The sequence below is a fragment of the Mustela erminea genome, chromosome 9, assembly GCF_009829155.1.
Source record: "Mustela erminea isolate mMusErm1 chromosome 9, mMusErm1.Pri, whole genome shotgun sequence".
Taxonomy (NCBI): Eukaryota; Metazoa; Chordata; class Mammalia; order Carnivora; family Mustelidae; genus Mustela; species Mustela erminea.
The window spans coordinates 100450577-100473439 of record NC_045622.1 but is presented as its reverse complement, the minus strand read 5'-3'; the positions used below and the strand labels follow the sequence as shown (position 1 = coordinate 100473439).

The 22863-nt window shown below is 37.1% G+C and overlaps 2 protein-coding genes across 2 annotated transcripts; both read left to right on the top strand.

Moving 5' to 3' along the window:
* The first annotated feature begins 6726 nt into the window (after positions 1 to 6726).
* LOC116599940 (olfactory receptor 5M8-like) lies at positions 6727 to 7659 on the top strand. Its single transcript, XM_032359875.1, has one exon. The coding sequence runs from the start codon at positions 6727 to 6729 to the stop codon at positions 7657 to 7659; it is 933 nt and encodes a 310-aa protein (XP_032215766.1).
* Positions 7660 to 16663: 9004 nt separating this feature from the next.
* On the top strand, positions 16664 to 22620 carry LOC116600186 (olfactory receptor 5M3-like). Its single transcript, XM_032360310.1, has 2 exons — positions 16664 to 16672; positions 21685 to 22620. The coding sequence occupies exon 2, from the start codon at positions 21688 to 21690 to the stop codon at positions 22618 to 22620; it is 933 nt and encodes a 310-aa protein (XP_032216201.1). The 5' UTR covers positions 16664 to 16672; positions 21685 to 21687.
* Positions 22621 to 22863: the final 243 nt, after the last annotated feature.

Below are 22863 nucleotides of genomic sequence, written 5' to 3'. Positions count from 1 at the left end.
CTGATGCTATCTCTGACAATCACAGCCACATGATCATTTGCTTTTCATGTATTTACAGTATCAGATTCAAAGTGCTCTATATTTATATAGATTTTAGATTTTACTATAGACCAAATGGAAACTCCAGAACATGCTTAGGAGTATATGGGAGTCTCAAGTTATCACTTTTATGAGCAAATTTTCAATCTTTCCAGTCACTGTAAGCCAGAGAAACCTCTCTGCTTTTCAAGTCTATTTTAGAATTACCCTGGGCAATGGCACCTCCTTGAAAAAATCAGTAGCAAAATTAAAGCTGTATCTCTCTTATATGTTGTGACTCTTCTTTTGAGCTATCAAATAATAAAGAGAAAGAATGTAAGATTTGAAAATATGAGGAAATCTCAAGTTGAATTACTACACAAATCTTTTTTTTTTTTTCATAGCATGAAGAGTCACCAAATGAATAATGTGAAAAGCTTATATGGGTTGAATTTTTATTATGTAATGTAAAAAAGTGTTTTCTGCTTGCCTTTCTTCAGGGAAAGTGATTTAAATTTTTTTTTTTTTTTTTTTTGAGTGAGAGAGAGAAAGAACATGAGCCGGGGGAGGGGCACAGGGAGAGAGAAAAAAATCTCAAATAGACCCCAAGCACAGCATGGAGCCCTGCATAGGGCTTGATCCCAGGACCCTGAGATCATGACCTAAGCTGAAATCAAGACTTGGATGCTCACATGACTGAGCCACCCAGGTGTCCTGGGGTTATAACACCTTTAAAATCATTACTTATTCTGATGATCTTGGATTGGAAAATCTGTTATAGTAAAATGGACTTTTTTCCTCCTAGAAGACTTCCTCCGTTTAGTGACCTTATTGGTAATCTCACACAAGCAAGACAATGTTGAGGACAAGTTACCTCTTGCTTTACACTTCAACTGATAGAAATATCTTAGTGTATTTGTGGTCACATGTTAATTTAACTCAGCTCAACAAAAAGTTATTGAGGCCTATCAAAGGCAAGGCACGGGAGGTTTTAAAAATATATTTCCACTCCTTCTGAAGAGTAACACTTATTTATGGAGAAACTTCACAACTATTTTACCATAAGACTTGCTTCAATAAGGGAAACAGTTGAAGTATTTGTTTAAATTGTTTTCTGGGCACAGAGGAAGAGAAGTATCCATTCTGCTTAAGGCGATTAAGGTAGTTCTCCCACAGGAAGTAACCGTTGATCTGAGCTCTGGAAGCTGAGTAGAACTTCAAAGGGCAGAGAATGGGGAAAGTCATTTCCTGAAGAAGGAACCAGCTGGTCCATGGAGGATAACTTGGTTGTACCTGGGACACCAGTCATGGATAAAAAAGTGAGAAAAGATTAAGTTGAATAGTAAACTAGATTAGATGAGGAGAGAAGGAATGCTTTGCTAATGTACTTAGATTTAATTTGGCATAGATGAGGAAGCACGAACACTTCATAATCTTAGTGATATGAAGGAAATATGACTTCCAGTCATGACTCAGCATGTGACTTGGAGTCAAGAATTCTGTGAAGAGCAATAATCTTGTTTTAACCAAGGTAGAGGGAGACTGCATGACTGGACATGATCATTGTCAATCCAGCAAATCAGAGTCTTCTTCCAAAACCAAAATTTTTAGCTTTTTCCTTCCATCTTGAGATTGACTTTAGGAGAAATATTTGAACTGGCCATGAATTTATCTATTCCTATGTCCTTGCTACCTTCCTAGCACCCTATTTCCTTATGCACTTAGTGTTCTCCTGCGCATTTCCCTACTATCAAGATCCCAAAGTGCATGGTGCTAAATCGCTCCTTGTTCCCCAAGTTGCTGAGCAAAAGCTGAGTTTCATTAAGCTCTCAGGGGGAAAAAAGAAAAGAAGAAGCTTTCTAATAAAGGAAGTCATTTGCATATGATTTTCTCAATTTTATCAATATTGTGATATTCAAAGTGCAGAACATTTGAATTGGAAGTGACCTAGGATATACTGTAGTATACACTCATGCATTTTATTTTTTAAAGAAGATTATATTTATTTATTGAGAGAAAAAGAGAGAAAGAGAGAGAGAGAGAATGAGTGGGGGAGGGGCGGAGAGAGAGGGATAAGCAGACTCTCCACTGAGCATGGAACCTGATGTGGGACTCAATCCCAGGGCCCTGACATTCATGTGTTTTAAAGATGAAGAACTCAAAGAACAATAACTTGCCTAGCACTAAAGGACTAACCTTTTTTTTTTTATATAATTTTAATTATTTATTTGACAGACAGAGAGCACAAGTAGGCAGAGAGGCAGGCAGAGAGGGGTGGGGGAAGCAGGCTCCCTGCTGAACAGAGAGTCCAATGTGGGGCTCAATCCCAGGACCCTGGGACCATGACTGGAGCTGAAGGCAGAGGCTTTAACCCACTGAGCCACCCAAGCACCCCAGGACTAACCTTTGTAAACAGAATTCCTCAGTGGAACTAAACCCACTTTACTTGGTTCTCTCTCTAGCCAAATGTTGTAATAAATGTATTAGAAATGGCTTCCATTAACCTAAAAAGCATGGGCATTTTTGAGGCATCGTTGTAGATGTTTAATCCCTTTGTGAAATGAGATGATGCTCAATCCACCTCATGAAACGACATGAGCTAAATGTGAGGAAAGCCACCAAGGTTAGTGGTTAAGGACAGAAAGCTGCAGTCAGATCTGCTCTCTCATCTTATCCTGGTCACTTAGTAGCTCTTTTATTTTGAGAAAAGTAATTATCTTTTCTAAGGCTCAGTTCCTTCAGCTGTGAAAGTTTTAAGAATATTAACCTGATATTTTTAAATGAGTTTTTGAAAAAATCTTACATGACAAAGGTTCAGTATGTCAAGTTTAATGAATTTAGTTACTTTATTAATCAAACATATGAAAAACACTTAAGCACTAAGAAATTCAACAGCTAAGCAAAGTACATCATGGCCTAGAAAAGTAAGGAATTGGAAGCACTATCCATCCTGTGAATTGGTGTCTCCAATTACTTTCATTTCCTCTCAGGCTTTTCTAAAGAACAAAAAACCAACAAAACAAAAACACACACAAAAAACCAATATAAAACAACCAAAAAAGGGGTCTAAAATACCCCTATTAATCAAAGGAATGTATGATTGCTGCAGTAATACCGTACGGTAGAATGTGCCTGTGCCACATCGGTGGAAAGGTGCAATTAATGAGTAACTAACTGGCTTTCTTTCGAGTGCAACTTGTTCTGCTGAGTCTCGGAGTCAGTAAGGGAGAAAGGACCCGGCAATGCATGGTAAGTAGTCAGTAAGGCCATTACTGAGAGAGACAAAGAAGACCCAGAAGGGAAGCGTACACCATTCCTAGCTCCCCTGTTGCTAATCCTTGAGTTGTCTTCAGGAAACTTTTAATTAGCAGAATTGATTACTTCATCTTGATATTTTAAAAATACCATAGGGAAAAATAATCACCCTTATAAATACAAGAAACAATTCCCCTTCTTTTCTTTTTGAAGGTGTACTGGTTTTCCAACTTCTTTGTAGGTAGGGCTGTTTAATTCGTGTTTTACGAGTGAGCAAAATGTTCTTATTTATACTTGGAATCCACTTCCTTATTTAGTAGGGATAAGTGCATGGTTAGAAATAGGTAAATGGCTACCTAGGCAAAAACTAGAGCTGGTCATATGAAAGATACCAATGTGCAAAATTGGGGAATATTTTATTTTTCTCAATAATAAACAAAGGGGTGGTAGACACTAAAATTTTCTTGTGATAGACTTACATGCCTCCCACATGGCCAGGTATTGACATACATTCTAAGTTATAAAATCTTCAGAGAGCAATCATGGTGCAATATTTTCAATGTGAGAAAACTCAGGCTCATAAAGATTAAGATATCTGTCATCACAGAATAAATAGGCAGCACAGTTATATTTTTTCAAATTGAATCTGCCCAATTGCAAAACCTGTGAGATGAACATCAGTATTAAGGATACTGGGAATATTTTAGCATAAAATCATTTTTTAAAGTTTGGAAAGCCCAAAGATACCTTAGCAGATTATTTTTACAGAAGACAGGAGGGGTGGAAAGGGCATGAATACATAGAAGGATGTAACATGATGTTTCACTGTTCTCCAGTAAAAGATGAGAAAAAGATTATGAGCCACCCTATACCTAGATACAACAAATAACCATTTTTCTACTCTCTCTCTCTTTTTACAAACATTTACTTATTTATTTTAGAGAGAGAAAGTGCAGGGCAGAGAAGCAGAGGGAGACAGAGAAAGAATCTCAAGCAGACTCCACGCTGAGCACAGTGCCAATGGGGAGCTTGATCTCACGATCCTGAGATTGCCACCGGAGCTGAAATCAAGAATCCAATGCGCAACCAACTGTGTCACCCAGGTGCTTCCAAATAACTACCTTTCTATAGATGATGTTTCCTATTTTATGACAAGCTTTGTAGCTTTGCAAAACATCTTAATGTATTCACTAGGTAACCATCAGTTTAGAGCTGAGCTCAAGGATAGGAGCCAGCAAAAGCTGGACCGCTCAGGAAAAATGGAGTTCCTGAGGTCATTCCAGGAGAGAAGTGGTAGAGCTGAGAAATATGAATAGGAAAGAAATTAGAGAAACCAGACCTGTGTGGGGAAGCTGGGGATTAAATGCTGTACAATAGTTCTGGAAAAAATCCTCTGTGGTTAGGGTGCAGGAGGACAGCTTAAAAAATACATGTAACTAATTATATTGTTAAATTATTTTGTATTAAATAGTTTTCGTCTACTTTTGATAGAGTTGTGATGTGTATGTGTGTGTGTGTGTGATCACGGAATGGATGCGGAGGAGGTTTATGACAAATTTAAAAGGTCTCAAGAGGCTTGTGATTATTTAAACACTGTCATCACAGTTTTTAAGTCATAAAATCATCTTTGGGCATAACCTCTGAGGAATTAATTAAATTCTAACTAATAATTATCACCTGATATAGTTTTTTCTTATACAGATAAAACTTTCTTTTTTCAAGAAGGATCTTGTTGATTGAGTGGAAAATAAAACTCAAAATTACATATAGATTTGCCTGGAGATCTATATTTCTGAATAGTTATTTTTTTTTAAATTGTGGAAGCAAAAGTTTTTCAATGCATTTGGATTGGAATAATAAGGACTGATGTTTCCAACTCAGGGTTGTGTTTGTCACAGATTTTAATTAAGTTTGGTCCAACAAGAGTATAGATTCTAGACTGCCTGTACCTTAAAAACCTACAAGAAAGAAGTAGTGATGAATGCAAATCTGAAAACCAGGACAAGCTCTATAGAGACTTACAGTAATCTTGGGCACTGATCCTAGAGGTCTCAATTAGTTGGATAATGATTTCAACTCCTGCAACAGCAAAACAAATTAAGTTAGAAGTCCAGCTCTCACTCCTATCAAATTCTGAGCTGGTATGTCAGTTGAGGTCGGCCACGATTTTAGTAGTCATGACTCACTCATGTTTCTGCCATCTCATCCGTGGGTTCCCAGGTAGTTCAGCACTACGTCCACATGAACTGCCAGTAGGAAGGAGAAAGGAAGAAGGGAAAGGCAATCCTATGCCATAAAGGGATGGATTAGAAATTGTACACTTCTCTTTCACCACATTCTCTTGCCTAGAACATACTCTTTGGTTGTAGAAAATCTAGTCTGAGAATAAACGAAGAGAAGGGAAGCTTTGTGGTTGTGCTCTTTTGTTTACTTTGGTCTTGCTTTGTTTTTGTTTGTTTGTTTTAAGTGCTGTTCCATAAAGACCCACTCTGGCTCCAAAGGCACTAACATGGATAGAGGGGAGGTATCGCTTCTAGCCCAGGCTCTGTCAAAGCCGTCTCTGCCTCAGGGCTGTCACTTTGCGCTTCCATCTGCTTTCTCAAATGTAGACAAACATACTGGACCAAGTCATTTCTATTGTCTAATTCAGGTCTGATAGACTGAAAAATCAGCTTCTCTAAATGTATTGAATTGACTGGAAAATGTTAGGAGACTTTCTGAAAGCTTTCCTGTGCATTATACCTGTGGCCATACATGGTAAAATATTTACCATCATTCAACTTCTCAAAGATTTCTTTCCTTTCATAACCCCCTAAAGAACATCTGGTCTAAAGCAGGAAGTACTGATTTCTTTTATCTCACAAAGAATGAATTAAGATGCATCTCTAATGTATCACTTAGTTCCCTTTTACAAAGAACCTAAGGAATTAATGTGGCATCTTGCGGAAGAAATCATTTGTTATCAGGAAAAGAACTTCTGGTACAAGATTCTCAACTTCTAATTAAGTTATCGGGTAAATTCATTTTTCAGTGGTGGATTTCTGTTTGTTTCTTGGTACCGACTGGCAAAATCTGGGGTGAAAAAAAGTAATGTGAGGTTAGGTAAAGTATTGAAAAATAGACAAAGTAGAAGTGCAGTGGGTACGAAATATCCTGAAAGAATCCAAAAATGTAAGTAGGCAAAGAGAAATAAGAGGATAATTAGCAAAGGAAAAGTCTTCAAGCCCACTAATGACTGGAACCCAGAAGTTTGCACTCACTAATGTTTAATTGGATACTGTTTCAAGTAAAATACTAATTCTAGTGTTCCCAGGGACAAAGAGTCATAGAAAAGGAAAGAAAAAACAGAAGAAAATGGTCCAAAATGATGTTCTAAGAAATATGACTTTTTCTTTTGCCTTAAAAAAAATTTTCTTACTGATCGAATGTTCTCATTTCCCATTGAAGGAAACGATGAGAAACTTCACCTCAGTGACTGAGTTCATTCTCCTTGGACTGACCAGTCGCCTGGAACTTCAGATTGTCCTCTTCCTGTTGTTTCTGGCCATTTACACGGTCACAGTTGCAGGGAATGTTGGCATGATTGTCCTCATCCAGGTCAATGCCCAGCTCCACAAACCCATGTACTTTTTCCTGAGCCACTTGTCCTTTGTGGATCTGTGTTTCTCTTCCAACGTGACTCCCAAGATGCTGGCGATCTTCTTGTCGGAGAAGGAAACCATTTCCTATCCTGCTTGTCTGGTGCAGTGTTACTTCTTTATCGCCTTGGTTCACGTGGAGATGTACATCCTGGCTGCGATGGCCTTTGATCGGTATATGGCCATCTGCAGCCCTCTGCTGTATGGCAGCAAGATGTCCAAGAGAGTGTGCACCACCCTCATCATGGGGCCTTACGTGTATGGGGCACTCACGGGCCTCATGGAGACCATGTGGACATACAACCTTGCCTTCTGTGGCCCCAATGAAATTAACCACTTCTACTGTGCTGACCCACCACTAATTAAGCTGGCCTGTTCTGACACTTCCAACAAGGAGCTGTCAATGTTTGTTGTGGCTGGATGTAACCTTTCTTTTTCTCTGCTCATCATCCTGATTTCCTATCTTTATATTTTTCCTACTATCCTAAGAATTCGTTCCACAGAAGGCAGGCACAAAGCTTTCTCTACCTGTGGCTCCCATCTCACAGCTGTCACCATATTCTATGTGACCCTGTTCGTCATGTATCTCAGACGTCCCTCAAAGGAATCTGTGGAACAAGGTAAAATGGTAGCTGTATTTTATACAACGGTCATCCCCATGTTGAACCCTATGATTTATAGCCTTAGGAATAAGGATGTGAAAGAAGCATTGACCAAAGAGTTGTTAAGAAAACAAAGATTTTCATAGAATCTACCACTATTCTTTTGGTTCCCAAATTTTTCTAAAACTTTTTCCAAAGTTACAGGGTAGAATTGATGACAAAATGAGAAATATGGTGCATCAAATGGGGACATTGCATTTTTAAAACTTCTAATGATTTTTAGAGATTTAAACATGAGAAGTAAAATTTCATTACCAAAATTGGCATGTTGGTACTTATTCATTATGCTCACTAATTATTGTAATTTCTTTGTCTTTTGTGCACATGGTGGCATTTTAATTCTCCTGTTTTGGGTTTAGGTGGAAGTATTTCTAGACAGTGAGTTAGATTAGAATTCATACATATCACTTCTAAGCTGAGCTCTAAGCTGAGCATTTAATTGTTCATGAGAAAACCCTTCAGTGGGTTTTTTTTCCCTTGTCCTGGTGACCAGCAATATTTAATATTTAAGATGGGTTTTTGAGTGAGAACATGTGGAAATGCTCCCTCCACCATCTCACACTAGAAGTGTGGAATGAGAAGTGCCCTCTGTCTTACGACATATACTTAACTACAGTGATATGTTGAGTTATATTTCCATGGCAAGGAGTCCCCTCTTCTGACTGACACTACAGTAACTATACAAAATTTAAACATGTGAATGCATACAACAGAAATTAAGCCCCACAGCCCTCAAAAAGTCATATTTGAGATTTTGTGGTTTTGGTTTTTTCAGTTTCTACAAATATGCATGTTTGAGTTAAAATTTCTTATTGTAATTATTTAAAATTATTAATATAAAGCATAAATGTTGTTTAAAAAGTCAAATAGTACTATAGGCTTATTCACACTCCTCTCTCACTTCTCCCCTCCCTATCTCCCCATAGATAAACACCTTGTTCCTGTCTTTGGGCATTAACTCATTTTACATTGTAGGTTTAGATGTCTATGTATTGATTTTCAAACTTGTGTATGATTTATTTATTTATTTATTTTTGATTTATTTTTTATTTATTTTCAGCATAACAGTATTTATTATTTTTGCACCACACCCAGTGCTTCATGTAATCCGTGCCCTTTATAATACCCACCACCTGGTACCCTGACCTCCCACCCCCCAACCCCTTAAAACCCTCAGATTGTTTTTCAGAGTCCATAGTCTCTCATGGTTCACCTCCCCTTCCAATTTCCCTCAACTCCCTTCTCCTCTCTATCTCTCCATGTCCTCCATGCTATTTGTTATGCTCCACAAATAAGTGAAATCATATGATAATTGACTCTCTCTGCTTGACTTATTTCACTCAGCATAATCTCTTCCAGTCCGATCCATGTTGCTACAAAAGTTGAGTATTCATCCTTTCTGATGGAGGCATCATACTCCATAGTGTATATGGACCACATCTTCCTTATCCATTTGTCCGTTGAAGGGCATCTTGGTTCTTTCCACAGTTTGGCGACCGTGGCCATTGCTGCTATAAACATTGGGGTACAGATGGCCCTTCTTTTCACGACATCTGTATCTTTGGGGTAAATACCCATAGTGCAATGGCAGGGTCATATGGAAGTTCTATTTTTAATTTCTTGAGGAATCTCCACACTGTTCTCCAAAGAGGCTGTACCAACTTGTATTCCCACCAGCAGTGTAAGAGGGTTCCCCTTTCTCCACATCCTCTCCAACACATGTTGTTTCGTGTCTTGCTAATTTTGGCCATTCTAACTGGTGTAAGATGATATCTCAATGTGGTTTTAATTTGAATCTCCCTGATGGCTAATGATGATGAACATTTTTTCATGTGTCTGATAGCCGTTTGTATTTCTTCATTGGAGAAGTGTCTGTTCATATCTTCTGCGCATTTTTTTGATATGATTGTCTGTTTTGTGTATGTTGAGTTTGAGGAGTTCTTTATAGATCCTGGATATCAACCTTTTGTCTGTACTGTCATTTGCAAATATCTTCTCCCATTCCATGGGTTGCCTCTTTGTTTTCTTGACTGTCAAACTTGTGCATGATTTATTGACATCTTTTTACTAAAAATGTATAAAACTTCTTCCACTAATCCCTGCAATCCTACCCAAGAACCACCACTTCTTTCTCCTCATCTTTCCAATATGGTCACATTTGAAGTTTTCCTTCAATGGAAATGTGTGGTTAAAATATCTCTAAGTATATCACTAGTAGTATTGGAAGATCTTAAGAGTAGTACTATGAACATTATAAAAAACTGATTACCAACACTATGAGTAACATTATAAATGGCTCCCATAATACAAATTTTGCACAATTGTTTGATTTTCAAAGTTATTAGTTGTTTTTGCTTTCTTTAAAAATTTGCTATTTCTATCCAAATTCACACTGAACTATAAAGCCCCTTTTACAGAGAAAAACCATAGGTGATTTATAATTTACTCATTTTCTTCCTAGAAAGTTTCTGTCCTTGTGTTGGATTCTGCAGTGGTTGCTCTCTAGGTTTGTTGCAGAGCTGTTATCTGGAGATAGTGATTGCTAGGCTTGGTTTAAAATGTCTCATTCATTCAACCTATGTTGATTACTGGGCAAAATGTTACAGACTAGAGATTGAGGTATACACAAGGCAGGAAACATCCCTCATTATGTTTTAGAGGTGGGGTTATTTCAAAAGCAAAGCATGCACACAGATAAAATATTTCAGGCACTGGTAAGCCCAATGGAGAATGTACAGCAAGGCAATGTGCAAGACAGTGAGTTGCAGCTTCAGAAGTGAGGGTTGTTGCTTCTGTGGCAGTTTCAGGGGCTGGGAAAGGACCCTTGGAAAAGGTGACACTTTGAATCTCAGCCTCTTGGATCAGAAGAAGAGAAACATACACAGATTGTTGGGAACTGTAACCTGGAGAATCACTAACAAGTACAAAGTTTCATGATGAAGCCTGGCATGTTGAAGACACAGAAGGAAAGCCATGTGGCTGAAGCATAATAAATGGGAGAAACGATGGGAAAAGCTGATGCCAAATAAGTGGTTCCTTTATTTACTGGAAGACACTGTGCATTGTCATAGTTGACAAGGCAAACAATGCACCAGTTTGTATTCATGTCCACACTTTGGTTGCTGCCATGTGTTAGGTGGCCCATGTCGCCTCAGGTAAGACAGAATGGGAAGTAGTAGTTTGGTTCATTGAGTTTTTTTCTTTTTTCCTTTTTTAAAATTAATATTGTGTTGAGTCAACAAATATCAGTTTATGGAACACATAATGGACTTTTCTGCTATCCAGCTCAATGTTTCCTGCATACATTTCTCTAACCTTATAACTTACAACTTAGGTGAAAACTTTTTGACTGATAAATACTCAACTTTCATTCCTAAACCAGAAAACTCTTGAACAAACTTGGTGACAGTTGATCCTGCTACATATATCCCACTACAGACTGAGTTGGCAGACATAGATGGATGTCCTTAGTATTAACAATTTGAATCTCATTCTGTCCAAATTTGTCATTAAACAGCTACCAAAATCTGAGACCTTTTGGAGCTGGAGACTCAGCTCATATGGTATGACTTACTCACTGATACGCTCCTCACTTCCTAAAATGATTTCTCTTTTTCTTCCATGTCTTGGTTACATTTGCCATAAGTTAAAAAGAAGCAATTAAAATGTTTTCATTATATATTAATCATGTGGTTTATTTATCATCCAGTAAACCAATAACTTTGATTTGAATAACAGTATTCATTGTTTTTTCACCACACCCAGTGCTCTATGCAATCTGTGTCCTCTCCAATACCCACTACCTGGTTCCCCCAACCTCCCACTCCCCCTTCAAAACCCTCGGATTGTTTTTCAGAGTCCATAGTCTCTCACGGTTCACCTCCCCTTCCAATTTCCCTCAACTCCCTTCTCCTCTCCATCTCCCCTTGTCCTCCATGCTATTTGTTATGCTCCACAAATAAGTGAAACCATATGATAATTGACTCTCCCTGCTTGACTTATTTCACTCAGCATAGTCTCTTCCAGTCTGGTCCATGTTGCTACAAAAGTTGTGTATTCATCCTTTCTGATGGAGGCATCATACTCCATAGTGTATATGGACCACATCTTCCTTATCCATTTGTCCGTTGAAGGGCATCTTGGTTCTTTCCACAGTTAGGCAACTGTGGCCATTGCTGCTATAAACATTGGGGTACAGATGGCCCTTCTTTTCATGACATCTGTATCTTTGGGGTAAATACCCAGTAGTGCAATTGCAGGGTCATAGGGAAGCTCTATTTTTAATTTCTTGAGGAGTCTCCACACTGTTTTCCAAAGTGGCTGCACCAACTTGCATTCCCACCAACAGTGTAAGAGGGTTCCCCTTTCTCCACATCTCCTCCAACACATGTTTTTTTAAGAATGCTTGTGTAATTAGGCTGAGAGCATAAACAGTTTTCTTACCTAATGTGTGAAAAATGGCTAATTATTTGGAAGAAGGTGAGTGGATCATGTAAATCTCCCTGCAGAGCAAAGACAATCTCCTACAGAGCTGATAATGCCTTCTATTCCTCTTTTACAAATTTGTAGTTAGATGAAGTAACACCTCTCTCAAAATGCCATTTTGGCAGAGAGGACATATCATGCAACCCCTTTCCCTTTGGCTCAGTCTCTCCCAATAGTCTAGGAAGGACGAAACCCATCTCTTGTGTTGTCCATCTCCATCTGATTTCTATCACATAAATTTCAACGAGGAGATGAGCAGTGTGGCAGGCACAGGTCTCATTAGGCTTGTACTCTTGTGGTGTGAGATATGCATACACAATTATCACAATACACAAGTGAAACATATGTTAGTGACTGCATGGCAAAATCTGAAAAAAAAAATACTGTAGGATAAAGGAGCACAGGTGGGTCTCTGGCTCAGGCATAGAATGAGGGTAAATTTTATTGAGAAGGTGATAGTAAACAAAAACTTCATGGAGGTTGTCTAGATATTAGCCGAGCACGTGTGTGTTGTGTGTATGGGGGGGGGGGTGCTGTAGGCACAGAGAACAGCTGGTGAAAAGGGCTGTGTTTCAACGACAGATTAGAAGCCATTGGTGCTGAAACCCAGGTCAATGAGATAATTGATGGAATATGAGATCAAAGGCGGAATAGGGTCACACTGGCAAATTATTTAAGATGTGTGTGCCATTGGGAGGTTTCTTCCTTTGAGGAAAAATTAGAAGCTGTGGAAGGGCTCCATGTTCAGTAGAAATATGATGACTTGTATTTTAAAACATCCACTTCTGTTTTTGAATTTAGAATGGAGTGTAGAGGCACTTGGACAGGGGGACGTTACATAATTCAGGCAAGAGAGATGGTTGCTAGGACCAGGGTAGAGCAGGAAAGGTAGGTAGAGGTCCGCAGATTTGGGGAATATGTTCAGTATAGATCTCTGGGTCCTTAAGGTGGGGTTATTGCTTGGAAGTTAGAGCACCACCAATTCTGGTTTAGGTGCTACAACATGACTAGTTCTCACCAATGGATTGGAAGTGTGCAAGCCAGAGACTGTTTTAAAAAGGTATGGATGGCTTCCCTATTATTTCTCCAACTTCTGACAGTTGCATCTAGATGCTTAAAGTGACTTAGTTGAGGGCAGAGGACCTGACAGTTGGAAACCCTGCCTGACTGCATGAAAAGGAGCCTCCTGCTGTGAATTGGAATACCTCTTTCAAATTTTATGAAAGAAGAAAAATTTCTAATATTATGTTTCATAATTCCACTTAATGTTGATAATCCTACCTGGTAATTTGTCCCTATGTGTAAATGTCCAATGCCAGATTCTCAAAAACAAGATTTTTTACTTCATCAAATATCAATCCTACTCTTTCCCTTATCAATTTTTGCTTTTATGTTTGTGAATCTCATTTTATTTGTTTTATATAAAACAAATATATAAAACAAAATTGCTTTATATAAAAAATATGTTTTATATTTACTTTTTCTTCTTTCTAATACTTGGAATTATGTGCTTAATTGATCGATTTACATTTTTTCCTATTTAGTAATGATAACTATTTGAAATTATAGTTCAGATTTGGATCCTATCATATATCTTGAAATGCATCATTCCTTTTATGTTATGTTTTAAATTTAATTTTAGCTTTTACTTCACCTTAGATCTAAGAATTATATATGTAACTATTTTCATTTATGAATTCCTTTTATAATTTAATGCTAATTTAAAGATGTATTCCTTGCTATTTTCAAAAACCTTGTACTCCTTTATATCTCCGAGATGTTATCATGTTATTTTTGCACTTTTCCACTATGAATTTTGACAAATAATCAGAGGTTGCTCTGAATATAATATATTAATATCATATATTAATATAGTTATATTATATATCATATTTATTTATAATATGTATTATATATTATGTTTATACATATTATAATATATAAAAATATAATTATGCCTTCTGAAAAATCTAGATTTCTATATTAAAATCCACATAAGTTCTCATAGTCTTTTTATAGTTATTCTTTTTCTTTCTGTTTGCTTTTGTAAAAAGATTCAAATTTAAATTAAAGATTCAAATTTAATCTTAATTTGCATTATTCTTTTCCAATACTCTGTTTTATAATTCATCTATTATATAATATAATTGCATCTTCACTATGGATGATACCCTTCATCAGTTAAGTAACATTTTCCCTCTTATTAAATGATTTTTAATTACATATACTTAAATTCAACTTTGCTTCATATTAATATTACAAACTCCTCATGATTTTGAGTTCACTTGTCTTGTGCCTTTTAATCTTACAGAGTTCTATGTGCATCATCGGTAGGCAAAAACAACAACTTGTTGTTTCTCCCATTGTTCAAAGTGGAAACACTTCAATCAGATGATTTACATGAGGGTTGTCTTCATTTGGGGCAGTGACCTCTCAGGGAGAAGAGCTAGCATATCCCAGGTTTTGCTATGTTTTGATTATTACCTTACAGACTCTCCATTTATTCTGGTGTCAAATATTGTGGAAACACCCATATGATTTTCTCATAGCTAAAGATCCTTTATTTTCAGTCTGTTTCATGATGCCCTCTTGAAGATGCATTGAAATGAGGCTGTAACCTGTTTTGCCTATGCAAATGACATGGAGATTTAGATTTAAGTGGATCTTCAATATGTTAACTCCCTCATTTTTGCTGTTTTTTAGCTTGGGCTTGTGAAGCAACACCAATAAATCGAACATGGCAGTGTGTTTTTATTCTTCATCATATTCTTTCCTTTATGTGGTTGTTCTTTCTTTCATACTTTAAAAGGAAACATTCCAAGTGCCCCAATGACAAAGTCAAATGAAGATTTATTGTTGTATAATAATTTCGTGGCAAGAAGAAAAATGGAAGTTGTCCTAGTTTGCCTGTGTCAACTCGATTAAGGCAGAGCACTACAGACTGTAGTGTCTTTTCCTCATTGGAACCCAAATTATATTGACACAAAGAGGAATTTGGAAGGTAGAAGAGGAGAAAAAGCCAGTACTCTGTGATTGGCAGAACCAAGGCTCCCGAAGATATCCACATCCTCATCCCTAAAACCTGTGAATATTGCACTGCATATGGCAAATACTAACAAAATACCTGGTATTACATAATGACCAGGATGAGTAAGACAACGTGTCATGGTTTCACATTGTTTCATTGTGAAATATTGTTTCAAACTGTTCACTGTCTAACATTATGAAACATGCACTTAAAACTATCTGAGATACAATACCATAATTACAGCAATATGAACTAAGTTATATGAAAATACAGGGGAGGAGAGTATTAGTTTTACATAGAGACCCTCAGGAAATGTTTAAAAGGAAAGTAAGTTTTTCATGACCCATAGAGTTAGATAATAGTGATAAATAATCTTTGTGGTCTGGCGAGAACTCTAATTTCTTCCTCTGCCAGTTGTCCTATCTAGATTTCTCTGTCCTATCTAGATTTTCTCTGTGTAAATGAGTGGTTTTCATGGCTTCTTACATTGAGAACCATCTTTTAACATAAAATCCAGAGGAATCACATGAGGTTATTTAGTGTCTTGTAGAGACAGGCCTTAGAAATTAAACCTAGCAAAATGTTAATATAGATAGGACCTATATTAGGCCATGGGTAGGGCAAAGAATAAGGCAACTGCTCTACTGAAAATTTTCTTGCAATTTTGGGGGAAAGCAGCCATTTCCTCCACTGATCTCAAGAAGCAGAAATAGGCTCTTGTTGCCAGAACTAAAGTGAGTATAATGCAGCAGTCAGGACAGAAGAGGGAACCACTTGGAGGGCATATATTGCCAGGAGATTCAATTAACATGATCAAATGCATATTATCGTTGACATACCACATTCTTTGGCTATACAAAGAACATATTTTTGTTCCTTCAAGTTCATAAAGAGTGTGAATGAATATATTCTATAGAATATATTATACATACCAGTCATATAGTGGAAATGGGTGTATTTTGAATTAGAATTGAGATTTTTATCCGTTCAATTAGTAGTTACTTTAGGCCAATCGGATGAGATGAGTAGCAGTACAAACTCTGGAATCAATGTCTGGAACCAGAAACAGGAATCTAGTCCCTGATTTAGGGTGTGTAACCTTGAGCAAGTCACTGAAACTCTTTAAGCTCTAAGTTTCTTGTCTGTAAAATAGATATTATAATAATGACTTCAAGAGGTAGTGGTAAAAATTAAGTTAGTGTGTGCAAATGTAATAAATGCTTTATTGTTGCTATTATTAAATTTCTTATGTTCTTACTTGTAAAATGAAGGATGTAAAGCAAAATCATTTTCCTGCTCTGATATGCTACAGTTTTTATTGTAGGCAATGATGCTACTTGTTTCATCTTACACTGGAAAAGCCCAGTGGCACAGAGCGAGGACTGCAGAACACAAGACTGCTCTGTGCAGACTGAGTGACACCATCACCAATTGGGCTTGATGCAAACCCAAAACAAATTGTGTTCTTGATCCCAGGACACATGCAAAATACCTTGAGTTTGGGGAAAACCAAATTGTGCAAATCTGGTATTAAAAAACAAAACTCAACAGTGGACTCTTCCTCTAGAGAGTTGCTTGCCCCCAGGGTTGTTTGTAGGCAAACTTCTTAATTGTTTCTTCCTTGTTTTTGTTTTGTCAAAGCAAACATTTAAGGGAAAATTCTCTTGTGGACTTCCAGGTTCTCTTTTACCTGGTATACATTGTTGATCATTTCTTATGTAGCATTTGCCTTTTACTTCTGCATTCTTACTGGGAATATTTCTCTTCATTCTTAGGTTGGTATAAAAATGTATCTGGATCTCTCAGATTAAATTTGCATCTTGGATTTTATCTTATCTTATTCTTCATAATTGCCCTTAATTATCCCATAGATATTATCTGAGTGTGAAGATATATATTTGTGTGCATGGGAGAGACAGAGAAATAGGAGGGAAGGAGGAAATAAACAGAGAGAGGGAAAGAGGCAGATTTTCTTCAATTTTTTAAAAGGATTTATTTATCTATTTGGGGTGGGGAGAGAGAGAGAGAAGGGGCAGATGGTTAATATCTCAAGTCAACTCCCTTCTGAGCACAGATTCCAACATGGAGCTTGGTAACATAACCCTGATATCATGATCTGAGCCAAAATAAGAATTGGTTTCTCAACCATTTGAACCAACCAGAGGCCTTGAGAGAGATTTTCTATAGAGATTTGATTATTTGTTTATTATAAGCTACTAATGGAAGTGCTAATTTCCTGGAGTGCATTTAAGAATAATTGTGTCCTGTGTTATTTATTACATGTGAATATATAATATCTCCTTTAAGATTCATAATTAAATAATAAAATGAGTACTATAATTACTGGTACATCATATTAGGTATAGAGAAATTAAAGAGAAAACAAAGAAAGTATAAAAGCAGCCCAACTTTATGAGTCATGGAGACAGAATGCAACCGAAGTCTGACAACAGAAATGAAATGCTCTTTTTTCTCTTTCTTAAAAAAAAATATTTTTAAGGAGTTATGTATTTATTTTAGAAAGAAAGAGACAGAGAGAGCAGGGGCAGGGGCAGAGGGAGAGAATCTCAGGCAGATGCCCTGCTGAGCATGGAGCCAGATGCTGGACTTCATCTCAGGGCCATTAGGTTATGACCTGAGCTAAAATCAAGAGTCTGATGCCTAACTGACTGAGCCACCCGGGCACCTCAAGAAAAGGAATTATTCAACTGTAATACTTTATATTTTCATGCCTGTTTCTCCATCTTTATTGGTAATTTAATTTGAAATACAGACCGATACAACATGGGAAGTCTGTGTATGCATTTTTGCCTTTAGATGGTGAGGGCAGCCCTCTAAGTGCTAATGAGGCCCCCCAACCCCCTACTTTTTTCCAGACCTCATTCTTTTTAAGATCAGGTCTGACTACTCCCCTCTTTCTGATGTCACCATTGCTGTCTATCAGCAGGTGAACCACCTCTCAGCTGTTCATATATGTAGCTTTTGCAAAGTTCATTCACCACTGTCTTTTATACCCTTTCATTATGCTGCATCATTCTTGATACCATGAGAATAGATCTGAATTTCCAAGTAAGAATTCTTCTATTAACCTTTGAAAAATGCATAAGGGTGAAAAGCCCAGGCAGCCATGTCCATGATAGTCACTTAACTTCCAGTTGTAATGCAACTGATTTATGATTTTGTGTGCATTATCTTTATGGAAGTTGTGTAAGTGCTATACACGGTTACTGTGTATATTTGGGAAAATTTGTAATAACCAACCTAAAGCAAAATATATGTTCATATTACTATTTTCTACCTTGTGATTTGATGTCATCTTTTATTTCTTAGGCTGACAAATATATTTCTTTAAAATTGTAATTTAACTTTTGTGATAAGAATAATAAATTGGTAGGTAGGTAACCTTGGCCAATGTCTTAATACACATACTGTGAATAGTGAGTGAGTCATCACAAAGCAGTTTGTTTAATCTTTAATTTAAAGGAAACTCTGCTTTGTACATAATGGATTGATGTTTAACTCTAATTCAATGAGGCCACATGCATTCTTGAAGCTTTAATTTATCCCCGTGTATCTGTGTATGATTCAATCTAAATGATCATGTCCAGTTGATCCCTGGAAAACTCTTCTAGGGAAGAATGAGTCCCATAAAGGTAACATGAGGCCTTAGGGCTGAGGGTGGATGGACAGAAGACACAGACATTATACAGAAAAAGTGACATTCTGTGTATCATAAAACAAAGGATTTTAGCAATAACTTTATTAACTCTGTCACAGATCATTCAGCCTATATAGAAATATATTCCGAAGTAGTTTATCCAGTTATAAATAACTTGAACTCTTCTTTTTTTTAAATTTTTTTTAATTTTTTAATAATTTTTAAAAAGTTTCTTTTCAGCGTAACAGTATTCATTGTTTTTTGTACCACACCCAGTGCTCCATGCAATATGTGCCCTCCCTAAATCCCACCACCTGGTTCCCCCAACCTCCCACCTGCCACCCCTTCAAAACCCTCAGGTTGTTTTTCAGAGTCCATAGTCTCTCATGGTTCACCTCCCCTTCCAATTTCCCTCAACTCCCTTCTCCTCTCCATCTCCCCATGTCCTCTATGCTATTTGCTATGCTCCACAAATAAGTGAAACCATAGGATAATCGACTCTCTCTGCTTGACTTATTTCACTCAGCATAATCTCTTCTAGTCACATCCATGTTGCTACAAAAGTTGGGTATTCATCCTTTCTGATGGAGGCATAATACTCCATAGCGTATATGGAACTTGAACTGTTCCTATTCTTTAAAATGTTTAAGTCATTTCATAATGCCTCAAGTTTTCATTAATTCACCTGAGACTCTGGAGTCAAATAGTCTCAGTCTAATCTACTTTGGTTGGAAGCTTTCTCCTTTCTCCAAGAGAATTATTCTTTCCAAGGGTGGGTGGAAGTTACCTTTGTGGATAAAAGTCTGTTTGTTTTCATTATGGCCAGAAATGTATCTTCCTGCCCACTCTTATCTTTTCTGGTCACTATCCAGTGATATCAATGGATATGTTCAACTGTCATTGAACAAAGTGTGATGCTGGAGATTAAAATAAGGGTCTTGGAAACAATCACTGGCCCTAGAAATCACATTTAGCCTTTGGAGGGCACAACACAATACCATCTTCAACAAATTCATTGTCCCGTTGAAAAGCTATCTCAGGATTCCTGTTGAACAGAAGTACACTCTTTGTTCTACAGACATGAATGTACATTGATACTGATGGAAGCTCTCTCTCTCATTTTCTTTCTTCATCTTTCTCATTTTCAAGCTAAGTAAATGCTAGCCAGGCTAATTATAACATATTTTTTTTCTCCAAAAAACTTCTCATAGTTTAACTTTACAGGTAGATGTGTATCTCTAAGACACTGATAGGATATGGAGATTACTCATTGTTATTTAATAAATAAGCAATTACAGATTTTTCTCCTTAATACCTATTAACATCATGCAAGGTGTTTTCTCAAGAAAATAATTTGTATGATATTGTCCAGAGAAAAGGTTTATATAATACAACATATACATTTGTTAAATAGAAATTTGAAACTAAATACATTGAAAATAAGTTTGCACAATATCCAATAAGCTTTTCCAGAATGTCACTGGATGTCCAAAGTAAAGTGAATCATTCCTTACTTTCTGACTTCCCTATAACTATGTAAAAATATATTATGGTTATAGAAAGTTTGTTTGCAAAATTCCACAATAAGTGGTGACATTTATACCTTTGTTTTACCTATCTTTGAATCTCCAGAATATGATAGGACATATTGTCAATAACATTTAATCTTGATTATAAGATTATTTATAATTTCACCTTAGAGATGCCAAAGGGCCCACATATATATATATATATATACATATATATATATATATTCCAAGGAATATATATATGTATCTATATATGTATGTGTGTGTGTATACACACATACACACACGCACGCATATATATATATATATATTATATATATATATATATATATATATATATGGCTTACCTCTTTATACTTGGCTTTGGTGACCAATGTGGTCAGTTTGTCCTTTATCAATTTAAATGAGTCTAAGCATGAGGTTAGATTAAAAACAATTATTTGTCTGACTCTTGTGGCTGGTGAGTTATTTGATTAAGTGGTTTCCATTCCTAATCATGGAGATATGCTTATGATGAAAAAGTGATAAGGTAAAAAATTATTTTTGCTTTGGGTTAAAAAGGGAAGTAAGTCTTCATAAATACCTTAAAATACTTAAGAAGTACCAAACATGCCATTATCGGAAACAATGTATATTTAAGACATAATCATGGAGGGGTGCCTGGGTGGCTCAGTGATTTAAGCTTCGGACTCCTGGTTTTGGCTCAGGTCGTGATATCATGGTCCTAGGACTGAGCCAAACATCCCATTCCTTGCTCAATGGGAGATCAGGTTGAGGATTCTCCTCTCTCTCTCTCTGCTCCTCCCCCCGACTCACCTTTGCTCTCTCCTCCCCTCTCTCTCTATCTCTAACATAAATCAATAAGTCTTTAAAAAGAAAGAGTTAGGGATGCCTGGGTGGCTCAGTCCTCTAAGAGTCTGCTTTAGGCTCAGGTCACGATCCCTGGGTTCTGGGATCCAATCCCACATCTGGCTCCTTCTCAGTGGGAAGACTGCTTCTGCTTCTGCCTGCCACTCCCCCTGTTTTTGCATGCTCCCTCTCTCTCTTTCTGACAAATAAATAAATAATCCTAAAAAAAAAAAAAAGAAAGAAGTAATCTTGCAATTTGGCTAAGCAGAATATTGAGTACTACTATGTTTCAATAACAATATTTGGTATAGCTGTTATGTACTAAGGCACTAAGTAGCTTTCAGAGAGCCTGCTACATAGCAAGTCCTCAGAAAAGATTTGTTGAAAAGAATGGCAGAATTCAGGCATAGATATTGAATAAAGGAAGATAGAAGAGGCATGGAAAATATATAAATCAATAAATAAACAATATCTGATTTTTAAATTCATTTCATTCCAGTTATCACTAGGATTTATGACGAATATTGACTAAGAATTGAGAAAATATTGACTTGGAGTTGAGAAAATGCTCAATTTCACCGATGTGACAGAATTTATTCTTTTGGGACTAACCAGTCGTCAGGAATGGCAAGTCCTCTTCTTCATCATTTTTCTTATGGTCTATGTGGTCACCGTGGTAGGCAATATTGGCATGATCATATTAATTAAGGTCAGTCCACAGCTTAATAGCCCCATGTACTTTTTCCTCAGTCATTTGTCATTTGTGGATGTCTGGTTTTCTTCCAATGTGACCCCCAAAATGTTGGAAAATCTGTTATCAGAAACAAAAACTATTTCTTATGCCGGTTGTTTGGTACAGTGTTTCTTCTTCATTGCCCTCGTCCATGTAGAAATTTTTATTCTTGCTGTGATGGCCTTTGATAGGTACATGGCAATTGGGAAACCTCTGCTGTATGGCAGCAAAATGTCTAGAGCTGTCTGTATGCGACTGATTTCTTTCCCTTATGTGTATGGTTTTTTGACTAGTCTGGCTGCAACCCTGTGGACATATGGCATGTCCTTTTGTGGGAATATTGAGATCAACCACTTCTACTGTGCAGACCCACCTCTCATCAAAATGGCATGTGCTGGGACTCTAGTAAAAGAATATACGATGACCATTCTTGGAGGCATCAATGTGACATATTCTCTGGCTGTGGTGATCATTTCATATCTGTTCATTCTCATTGCCATTCTACGGATGCACTCAGCGGAAGGGAGGCGGAAGGCCTTTTCCACCTGTGGCTCCCACTTGACAGCGGTCATCATATTTTATGGGACTCTCATATTCATGTATCTCAGGAGCCCCACAGAGGAGTCTGTGGAGCAGGGGAAAATGGTGGCTGTGTTTTACACCACAGTGATCCCCATGCTGAATCCCATGATCTACAGTCTGAGGAACAAGGGTGTGAAAGAAGCCATGAACAAAGTGATCAGGAGAACATGTTTAACAAAATAAAATAAAATTCTGTTCGTGTTGTCTTGTGGGTTTCATAAGCATTTGTCAACAAATTGCCATTCAGTGTATTGCTTAAAGACTTTTTACAAAAGTTAAATATTTCATGCGTTAAAAATAAAACAGAGAAAGTCTCAAACTGAGAGGAGAAAAAGGAGGCAGATCCATCTCTCTTGATGTAAGTAGTGAGGGTTAATTAAAACTTAAAAAGTGGGGCGCCTGGGTGGCTCAGTGGGTTAAGCCTCT